This window comes from Delphinus delphis, chromosome 19, assembly GCF_949987515.2.
Source record: "Delphinus delphis chromosome 19, mDelDel1.2, whole genome shotgun sequence".
In the NCBI taxonomy this organism is placed as follows: domain Eukaryota; kingdom Metazoa; phylum Chordata; class Mammalia; order Artiodactyla; family Delphinidae; genus Delphinus; species Delphinus delphis.
The window spans coordinates 41,906,288-41,917,108 of NC_082701.1; the positions used below are offsets into that span (position 1 = coordinate 41,906,288).

Below are 10,821 nucleotides of genomic sequence, written 5' to 3' on the forward strand. Positions count from 1 at the left end.
TAACAGATATGGAAACTGAGGCACACAGAGACGAACGACTTGTCCAGAGGCACTTCAGTGAGTAGAACAGGGTACCATCGGGCCTGCTTTCAGCTGAAGCTAGGAGTGGATTTATAAAGACCTCAAGCCTCCCTGGGAAGAAGAGAGACCAGTTCCTAAAAGCCAGGTTCTGACCCCTCCTGCTCTCCAGTCTCCCCACATGGAGGCACGAGGGGCTCTGGTGCTCCCCTGGGATTTGGCCAGGCATCTGACAGCTGGGGAAGCTTCAGCAATTCGATGATTCCCAGTTACATTATTTCTGTTCTTCCAGCTGCCACCCCAGGGTTCTGGGGGAGGGAGCTCATCCCTCTCAAGGGGCTTCTCCCAGAAGCTCCAAGTCAGGCTCCTGAACATCCCCCCCCATAAGTCAAAGAGCTGAACCCCAGGATCTGAGGTTGGCAGGCTGATTAGGAAGCTAGAACACCCTTCCATCAGCAGAGAAGCGGAGGACGTCCTGGCCTGAATCCAGGCTGAGCCGCTGGACAATTGGCAAATTTCCAGAAAACTACCCAGCTCTCTCTCTCTCAACACCTGGGCCGTGAGAAGAAGAGCTCTCAGACTTTCCCCGGAAGGCAGGAAGCTGGGGTCAAGTGGGGGCCACCTCTTTCCTCCAGGCCTGCCCATCTCCACCCTGAGAGCGAGCCTCCTGGAAGACCCTGCTTCTCCCGCTTCAAACCACAGAGGCCTTGGAGGCACACAGACTCTGAGGGGGCAGCTGGGGGTTGTGACTCAGAGGCAGGCCCCTTGGGTCCCAGGAGCAGACGTAACACCTGTGCTGCCTCGCCCAGGTCCAACCATCAAGGACAACTGGGGACTGAAGCCGAGTCACGGCCATAAAGGTAGGAGTCCCAGGGGAGCTGCGGGCAGGGAGAGCTGGGAGGGTTCGAGCAGGGAGGGGTCTTAACCTGCCCCATCCCACCCCCTTCAGCCTAAACTCATTTCCTCTTGCTGCTTCTCCTGGAATCCACCAAGGGATCCCTCTGGTTCCCCAGAAAAGAGAGATCCAGGGAGAAGGAGGGGAGTGGGTTGTCCACAACTCGAGATACACATCAGCTCACTTCCATAATAGAGAACAGCGCCCTGGGCCCAATCTCACAGTCGATCACCAGGAACTGCCAAATCTGAACACTGGGCAGAGCAGGCCCGCCCTGGGGTCTGGCCACGTGGTGCCCGATGCCTCATTCTCACCCTCACCCTCTGCCATGCAGGCAGCCAGTGAGCGGAGGGAAAATGCTTGGGCGTCCACATTCCCCCAGGCAGCCTCTATCCAAACACTTCTCTCCTTTCTTTGGAAAGTTCAGGGGGAACGTGGTTTTCCAGCTCCTGCCCTGAAGAAGTCAGTTTGATATGGTGGAAGGAACCCCAGACTGGGGATCTGGACTCTTTGATTCAAGACCTAGAACTATTACGTGGCCAGAGGTTATTTTGAAAACAGTGTTAATTTCTTTAAATTCCAGTAACGCGGTAACCACCTCCATATTTATCAGGGGCTCACCACACACTGTGCCACGTGCTGTACACACACCATCTCATCAGGCCTCACCACAGCCCTGAGGGCAGGCAGCTTACTGATGAGAAAACCAAGGCTTGGAGAGGTCACCCGGCTTGCCCCCTGTCACATAGCGAGGAGGAAAACTGGGACCCGAGGCAGACTCCGTGTCCTCGCCCCTGCCTGAGTCACTCAGGGTGCCAAGAAAGCAGACGGAAGCCTGCGAGGCCCGGGTGCAGGAACACCGGTCAGAGAGGGAAAGAAAGCAGAGCCGGGCTCTAGTTCCAGCTCCGACATTACTGCACCAAGTGACCTCAGAAGGTCTCGGACCTCTGTTTCCTCATCTGCAAAGTGAGCAGATCGGACAAGATGCTTCCACCGACCTTCTACTAATCCACAGTCCTTGAGGTGGCGGCAGCCCCAGAAGGGCTCACACAGGCGAGGTGGCCGCACAGTCAGGGCCTGCCCCTGGAGAAGACATCAGAACCCAAGACAACATGTGCAGGGATGTAGCTGGACTTGTTCACTCCAGCATGTGCGTGCCTGTTCCGTGTCAGGCAGGCAGGAAGGCAGCGAGCAACCTCAGCTCCCTTGGCCCCGCTGCTCAACCGCTATCAAATGCATTTCTGGGAGTGGTCAGGGATAAAAGGGTTAATTCAGCATGACTGCTGGGGTCACTGGGCCAGGAGCAGGGTAGGGAAGCTGGCTTTGCGGTAGAAGGAAGTTCACAGACTTTAGGGGCCTGGACGCCACCTGATAAGGGGTTGGAGATGCAGAGCCTGAGTAAGGGAATCCCTCTCTGCTGGTTCATCCTGTGTCCTGGGGGCTGACTCTGGGGCAGGTGCTTTCTGTGCCGCTCTTCACTAATCCATGCAGCAGTCTCATCTGAACCTCTTTCCACCTCCCAGAACCCTCTTAAGCCAGCCTGCAGGGCTGTAAATGAGGCAGGCTTCAGGGTCAGGCTAAGGGAAGACCCTCAGGCTGGAGGCAAGGAGGCTGGACAGGGGAGACACTTGGGAAAAGCAAGCAGAAAAATCCTCCGGGCGCAGAAGTGGCTCTCTCTCCAGGAGCCGGGATTGGGAAGGAGCTGGTTTGGAGGCTTCAGCCTTTCCTATAGGGGCCTGGATCTCAGAAGCAGCCCTGTGCTTCTTCCAGCAAATTCTGGTTCCTGGTCAAAAGACAGCTGTCAAATGTCCACTGGGGGTTAAGACTCTGCGCTTGCACTGCAGGAGGCACAGGTTCGATCCCTGGTCGGGGAACTAAGGTCCCACATGCCACTCGGCGTGGCCAAAAAAAAAAAGTCCACTGGGTATCAGACATCACTAAGAGAGTTTCCACTTCCATTTAACTCCCACAGTCATCCCTGGAGTTAAAGATAACCCTCCCCATTTTAGAGATGAAGAGATTGAGGCTCGGAGAGCTAATGTTGCTTGACCCCAATCACAAAATCTGTAAGGCTTGAACCCAGCACTCTCTGACCCCACTTTCAGGGTTCTCCCCAGCAGCCCACGCAAGCAGCTCTGTGTTGTGTTCGTAGCATGTTTATAATTTTGGAGGGATAGTCAAGACTTGTCTGCTTCCCTTCTGGGAGATTAGCCAAGTTAGGGTCCCTTCTTGAGGTCTGGAAAATGCATGCTCCTAGTCGGGAGGGAAAAAGGGAGACAGGATCAAGTTCCTCTCAATTCTCCCTTTTCCCTCTTGCTTGTTTGAGCTTGGAAAGCAATTGTGCTCTGTTGACCTAACAGAACTCGGCTCCAAACCCTTTTGCTCATTAAACATTTGGAGATCTTGAAGGCATTTGTAAGGGTGAACCTGGAAATGGTTTTCCAACCCTGGAAACCTTTTATGGGTTAACGGGCTCCAGCCCCATACCTGCCATGGACCTGCTATTTGACCTTGGGTCCTTGAGGGCATCTCCCTGGAGTTCAGGGAGGGACTGGGAGTGAAACTATCAGAGCATAACCTGAAAAAGAGGAGCTTGTAGGAAACCTATGGGAGCAATAACTAAAGGGTACATTACCTGGGCACAATTGTCAATATCAGGGGAGAAGATCAGAAATCAAAAATAAACCTAACCACATATACAAATTTACTAAATGATACAATTTCTCAATATATAAAGGAAGGCTTTCTTGGGACTTCCCGGGCAGTCCAGTGGTTAAGACGCTGTGCCCTCACTGCAGGGGGCATGCATTCAATCCCTGGTTGGGGAACGAAGATCCTGCATGCCTCGTGGAGCAGCCAAAAAGAAAAAAAAAAATTAACTAAGTAAATAAGTAAATAAATAAATTAAGTCTTTCTTAATAAGTGATGCTGGTGTAACTGGATAGGAATAGGATCTGGATGGAATAAAGAGTCAGACAATTTTTTTTTTAAATCAGAGAAAAAACAGTAGGAAACAGAAGCACATATTTATGCGATCTGAAGAGGGAAGAAAAGTGTCTCGGCTCCAAAGCAACATAAGGAATCATGAAGAAAAGGCCCAACAGATTCAGCTGTAGAAAAATAAGACATTTTTACCATGATATTACACTATAATGACGGGTTAATATTTATGGTAACTTTAAAATCTAGTATTTAGGGAAACCACCCAAGGATATGAAAAGACAGTTTCCTTAAGGAGAAGTTCAAACAGGAAACAAACACCTGGAACATCTGGGGGTCAACGTGATGATCTTCAGGTTTCCTGTCTGTTGTAATTTCTGGGACCTGTGAGGAAAAACTGGGGAGGGGGTGAGGTTGGGTGGCGTGTTACACCCCTGCTTGAGCAGACCAGACAAATGTCCAGGATGCCGGGGGTGGGCGGCGGCCAGGTAAACATCCAAGGGACTGGGGTCACCTGTTTTCTGCACCTCCAACTCTCCAAAAGGCATTCTGGCCATTGAATTGAGGGGTGACCACATAGGACCAAAAGGCCAAGGTCATGGCTTCGAGCCCTTGGATCCAATTAGGGTCATGTTGGGTCAAAGCTACTCTACATGCTGAAGAACCAGACAGCACAGAGGCACCGGTCTAATTCCATTCCTAACACCTGGAGAAAGGTCCCAGCTGATCCTGGTTTGAAACCAGGTGACCACTGGCATTCCCCCCCTTGACCCAAGATGGGAAGGAGGACCGACTGGGGCCAGCCTCCCAATCCAGTGACCTCGGGAAGGTGAATTCCAGGACCACATTAGTTTACAGGGATTCTGACGGATGTCATGTGAATCCTACCCCATTCAGCAGAGTTTGGCCCATCAGGGCTATTTCTGTAAGAAATCGTGGGAGGGCTGCCTGCAACCACCAGCCAAACATTCTTTCCTGAGTGCACCAAGTTCACCACCACCAAATCCTTCCTTTAAGTAGGCCCAGAGGAAGAGTCAGAAAGGATAAGACCCCTCAGCTTTCCAAATAACCCGGCGTCCTTCTGAAGTTGTACATCCATTTATGAAGTTTCACACCGGCTTTGCATTCAGCCCTATCAGGGGAATGGTCCAGGTGGGCTGCACAAAGGAGGGGGAACAGACGCAGAGGGACTGGACATCTGCCAGAGGTCAGGCCCCCGCTCAGGAGCAGTTCTTCTCAAACACTAAAGCACCCATAGGAAGGAAAACAACAGAAACAGGCTGCTAAAGCCCCGTGAGGGCTGGGGAGCGGACCTAAGGCAGAACTGATCGTGAGAGAAAAAACTGTCCAGAGTTAAGTTTTGGTAGCTTCTTTCTGAGAATTAACGTTGTCTGTCCAGAATGGTTTCTGAGTGGGCCTTCCCAGAAGCAGGTGGATGCTCTCTGTGACACCCAGGATCTCCCTACAGTGGGACAAATGGGATTTCATAGGCCGCGCGCTGATATGAGGTGCTATACATTCTCTCTGCTCCCTCAAGTTCCAGATTCTTTCTCCTAAAAGTTTTCCTCCATTCGCCCAAATAGTTCATTTTACAATGTAAACACACACACACGCAGGGACTGGCAAAGGAAATTAATCAAAATGAGAAAGACACAGACAGAGGGAAAAAAAGAATGATACACTTTGTTCTAGGTTTGGATTCTAAATCTGGCAGGAGGTGTGAAGGGCTGGCAGCTTGCTGGTCGTGGCATCTGTGGCAGCAGGCAGCTCCCTCCTGCCTCAGGGCGTCAGGCCAGAAGTGTCTGTACTCTTAAGAGCCGGAGGGAGAGATGGTGTACCCCAGAGGGACAGGAGCGGCAGGATGCTCCCCAAGCCACAGCCAGGCCTTGTGTTGAGGTGGATGACAGCCCCCAATCCCCACCCCAGGCCCACCATGCCTTTCAAGCTGAATTCCGTGTTGTCAGTCCCACTTGGCCGTCTGCATTTAGCTGACTCCTCAAACTGAACTGGTCTGAAACCAAAGTTGTCAATTTTACAAACCCCCCTGCCCCCAGTCTGACTTTTCCTTCTCCTCCTAGGTGCAGAATCTCAAAGTTATACATGTGGTTCACCTCATCTATTTGGGTCTAATAAGATCTTCCAATTCTCCCATCACCATGTCCCTCTTCCTTTCCACTCCCACTGTCATCTTCCAAGTCAAGGGCTTGTCTCCATTCATGGCAGCAGGCTCCTGGCCAGTTCCTCTCATCCCTGCAACCCATCTCACCTCTATCCCACTCTCACACAGGATCTTCCCAAAGCACTGCCTGGATCTGGTAACAAACTTGTCAAAAAAGCTTTCAAAGGCTTCCCCTGCCTCCAACAGGACGAGGTCTGGTCCGTGCTACTTTTTCAGCTTTATCTACCTCTCCAACCCAACACGCTCCCTCTGGCCCAACCAGACTGGTCTCTTAAAGTCACACACACTTCATGGTATAGTCATTTTCACCCCAGGACCACAATGCTCACTATTCCCCCACACTGGGACAGCTCTTGCCACCTCTCCTTCTGCATCATGAAACGGGGAGGGAGAAGGAAACACATAACAACAGCACGCAACAGGAGTACCAAGCAAAGAAGAGAACCATTTCCCCGCTGAAGGTCAAATGTCCGTCTCCCGGTTCCAAAGCCAATGCGTGGCACTTCCAACTCCATCCACCACGCCTAGGCTCTAAGCATTGCGAACAATCCCATACAAGTTTCCAGCTATGACTCCCCCATCCCTGCAGCAAAATTAGAGTAGAGTCAGCTTTCAGAAGTGCTCATATCGAGTCGCCCTTCAAGGATGGCAGAGATTTGACTTCAGTGGCTCTCTGATGGTGGAGGGGGAAGAGGAAAGGGGACGTTAACCTAAGCCCTTCCCCCTCCTCCCCAGCCCCAAAGGTGATCCCCTGGCATACAGAGAACGTCCCAGGCTTTCAATACATATTATCCAGTGTCTCCCTGGTATAAAGCCGGTCCTGGTGAAGTGGCGTTGGGAGGAGGAGGCAGGGAGGGAGGGAGGGATCTCTCAGGGGAGCCCCCCCGCCCCCCAAACCTGGAGAGCAGGACCGTTCATTTCCAGAGCTGCCTTAAGCCACGCCCCCACGTCACCGTCTCAGGAGTGCAGAGCTGGGGAAGCCCACGCAAGCAGGGAGACTGCGGGGAGGGCTGGAAGGAACGGGGTGGGGGGGGGATTTAACTGCTCACATACCTGATCAAACAGGACTTTCCAGTGCTGGTAGAGAGGGAGGCCATGCAGGAGAGGAGGAAGAAGAGAGAAAGAAAGAAACACACTTATCACCAAGGCCTCTGTAGCCTCCCAGCGGCTGCCCAGGCTCAGGGACCCGCGCGGACAAGAGATCAGGAAAACCTGGGAGAAGCTTCCCAAACGAGTCTACACATAGCAAAGGTGGAGAACTCAGGTTGGGGAGAGACAGCGCCCCTCATTCTGGGACAGGCAGGAGGAGAGACCGGCAGAACAAGGGTACCCTCAACAATTCCTAAATAAAGTCGTCCAATTCTGTCCGAGGGCCTCTAATAACTTCTGCTGGCTAAAGCTTATCTCCGTGGGAATGCACGCCCAGGTGCAATTCCTGCAATTCCATCAGACCTGCTGCAACGGTCTCCACCTGCTGGGGGCCAATGACCCCTGTCAGGAAAATCCACCCCTGCATAAGCATTAACATTTTGCCTGTAGTTTGGGAGGAGGGGGTTTCCGCCTGCACTGAAACCCACCCCCGGCCTCTTTCCAGACTGAGTCTAAGTGATGAACACATGAGAGTCTGCCAGAGTGTTGGGGCCAGAAGCAAGTGAGGGGTTTAATCACAAGAGTTACAGGGGATACAACCCAATTCAGACTTTCCGGCTGAGGTCTGGCAGGTTGAGGGCCTGGCTTCACTTCCCTGTCCCCACCCTGAGAGGGAACGGGCAGGACGTCTGCCCAATATTTCACCTCTGTTAGCGGGTTAACCTCGGGAGGAAGAAGCTTAAGAAACTCCAGTTCCCAGGACTCCCCAGTGCCGGCTCTGCCCACGGCTCCCAGGACCGGAGGGAGGGAGACACAGCAGATGGCAGGGAAGCCCTCTAGGGCAGCCCCTCCCTATCCTCGCCCAGGGGACCGTCGCTGGCACCGACGCGGTCTGGGGCTCCTAAGCCCCCCTCTGGGAGCAAAAGCGCTCCCAGCACTCCTTCTCTCCCTCCTCCGGCCGGGCTCAGGGACAGGGGCCAGCTTGAATTTCAATCACTGTCGCGACAGGGCAGGTGCCGGGCGGGAGCTAATCCGGGAGCGGAGAAGGGGGTCGCCAGACCGGTCTGCGCCGCCGGGTTCCGGGGACTCTGCGGCGCCCGCTCCTTCCCCGGACTCGGAGAGCCCGCAGGTCGCGAGTGGGAGGGGAGGGGAGCCAAGCCACTGCTGTGACGCGGCCGCCTCTGCGGGAAAACGCCGTGTCCCAGGCACTGCACCAGCCGCGAGGAGGGGTCTCCGGCGGCCGACGGGTCCCCAGCACGGCGGCGGGCGTTGCGTTCCGAAGGGAAGCCCAGGGAGCCCAAGCAGGGGGTGGCGCGCGCGTTTCGGGGAGCCCGGTCCCTCCGCCCTCTCTCGCCCGTGGGGACCCGGCCAATCCGGGGCTCTCCCGCGTCACCCTGAAACCTCCCAGTTGCCCCGCGGGGGGCAAGCCGGGGGCAGCTCTCCCCCTAGAGCCCCCCAGAAAGTTTGCCCGGGCGGGGGAGAGGGCACTCACGTCCTCCGGCGCCGCCGGCGGCCGCTCCTCGGCCTCGGGTTCCAGTTCCTCGATGCGCTCCGCCTCGGCGCAGGCGGCCACTGCGGGGCCCGGGCTGGGGTGCTCGCCCATGCCGAGGCGGCGTCCGGGGCCGGGCGCGGCTGCGGGGCTCGTCCCGGGGCTCCAGGCTAACTTTGCGCCGCGGCGGCCGCGCCGCTCGGAGCTCTCAGCGCGCGCCGCGCCGCCTCCGCCTCCGCGCCCGCCCCCATGGTCCCAGCCCCCGCGCCGCCGTCTTGCGACCCCGGGACGCCCGGCCCTCCGCCGCAAACTTCTCGGCTCCCGCGGCCCCGCCGGCCTCCGCCTCCGCCCCGGCCCTACGCCCGGCTCCGAGGCGAGGGCGCCCTTGGGCCGGCCCCGGCCTCCCGGCTCCCCGCACTGCCTTCCCGCTCCCCGCTCCGCACCCGAGTCTCCTCCTCCCCGCGGACTCTTCGGGGGCGGCGCGCAGGCGGGGGCGGGGCTGCTCCCGGGACCGCCGCCCCCTACCCCCCCACCCCCACCCCGGGCGCCACCACCCGGGCCAAATCGGTCAGAGCGCCGCGGCCCAGGGAGGAGAAGGGCTGCGGCGGGCTTGGCGGGGAAGTGGCTGCAAGGTCCCGGGCGGGGATGGCCCCATCCCCACCTGCCTCCACCCCGGGTTCAGGTCTGTCTCTCAGGACTGGGTCGGGGGTGGGGGTGCAGCGTCTACTTGCCGGGACCCACCGGGTTAAAGATGACTTGGAGGCAGCAGACGCGTGACGGTGGCAGGGGGAAGGTTTTCACTAAGTTGGCAATGTCGGAGTTAACTGGGAGTGAATTGGGGGCCGGAGGCTGGGAAGACAGGATGCCCTGACCACCCTTCCATCTCTCTTCACTTCGGTCTCAGATCCTGGGAGGTCCAGGCAGGCTCAGTAGTTTAGGGATGAGAGAACTCAGGGGAGTCCCGGACCCCAGACCCTAAATCTTTCCCTCCCCACACCCCAAAGCTATGTGACAGTGCCCTGGCTTCATTGGACCAGGTTGACAAAGGTAAGACCAGGGAAGTGCCCCAACTGGAAGAGGGGAGGTAAGGCAACTACAGCAAGTAGGAATCAAGTTAGAGCAGAGGAACAGGGGTTCTAAAGAAAACAATTGATGCCATTTCCCTGCAGGAAAGACCTCCCAGGAGAGACTGTCTCCCTTAAGCAGAGGCCGTGCCTGTAAATGGTGCCAGTGGCCGGCTGGGACAGGTGCCCAGCTCTTCCAGGGGGCTCAGGGATTCACTTCTGGTGATGTCCCACAGTCAGTCCCCAGCCCACACCTCCTTCCACCCCTCTTACCACCACCCACTCACCCACTGGCCTTTGCTCCTCTCCCTCTCAGAAACTGATGCTCTAATCCAGTAGTGAAAGTTGCAATTAATGCTCTCATCTTCGTAAAGCAAACACATGACCCCAGCCCCAGGATCCAACCTGTGACCATCTCACCTGACAATGACTGCTCCCCCTAAACACAGAGAAGGAAATTAACTCCCTTCTAATTAGTTGAGTTTGCTACAGACACCAATTTTCATCTCGGTTTCAGAAAGTGTGATCATTCCAACTATTTTTGTTTCTCACCACCCTCCCCCCAACCCTACTCTACTAAGTCAAGATCCTGCCAAGATTTCCTTGTAAATAAAACTGCATAGGGTGTGATTTTGAAAACAGCCTTCAGGGGACAGAAGAGAGGCCGACACACTTCTTCGTGGAAAGAAGCCCAGAAGGACAAGGTGTGGCTGGGGGCCGGGAGGTCAGTGTCACTGCCGTTGACACCACCTGGGTGCTGGGTGTGTTACACTTGGATCTTTGGGGCTGGAGAAGTGGGCCAGGAAGTGGGTGGTTCCAGGGGAGGGGGGAGGAGAAGAGCTCAGAGAGGGCTTGGTCTCTGTGAGATGCCCAGCAGCCCTGGGCAGTGTTCTGACCCCAGCTGCCCTTTGGATTCTGCCTTTTCTCCAGCCCAGGAACGGCTCTTATTAACCTATCCAACTCTTTCATCTCCTCCAGTGGAAGGGACCTCAGCAGGCTCAGTTCAGTTCCCTGAACACTTCTTGAGCTCCTACTGAGTGCCCGTGACAGAACTTTGGGAAGGGAGAGGTGGATAGCATCCAGTGACCTTCAGAAACTGTTTAACTGGGGGTGACAGCCAGGGAAGTCCAGGGGGTACGGAAACCCA

The 10,821-nt window shown here is 55.7% G+C and overlaps 1 protein-coding gene across 2 annotated transcripts in view; it reads right to left on the minus strand.

Moving 5' to 3' along the window:
• RHBDL3 (rhomboid like 3) overlaps positions 1-8,730 on the minus strand; it is a 43,862-nt gene extending 35,132 nt beyond the window's left edge. Inside the window, exons 1-2 of one of the 2 annotated variants that reach the window (XM_059996460.1) lie at positions 8,614-8,730; positions 7,086-7,109 (exon numbers count right to left, since the gene is read on the minus strand). In XM_059996460.1, the coding sequence (XP_059852443.1) occupies positions 7,086-7,109; positions 8,614-8,724 (135 nt within the window). In that variant the 5' untranslated portion in view covers positions 8,725-8,730. The remainder of the gene's footprint in view (positions 1-7,085; positions 7,110-8,613) is intronic. The other variant, XM_059996461.1, reaches the window with a different exon arrangement.
• Between the last annotated feature and the right edge of the window lie 2,091 nt (positions 8,731-10,821).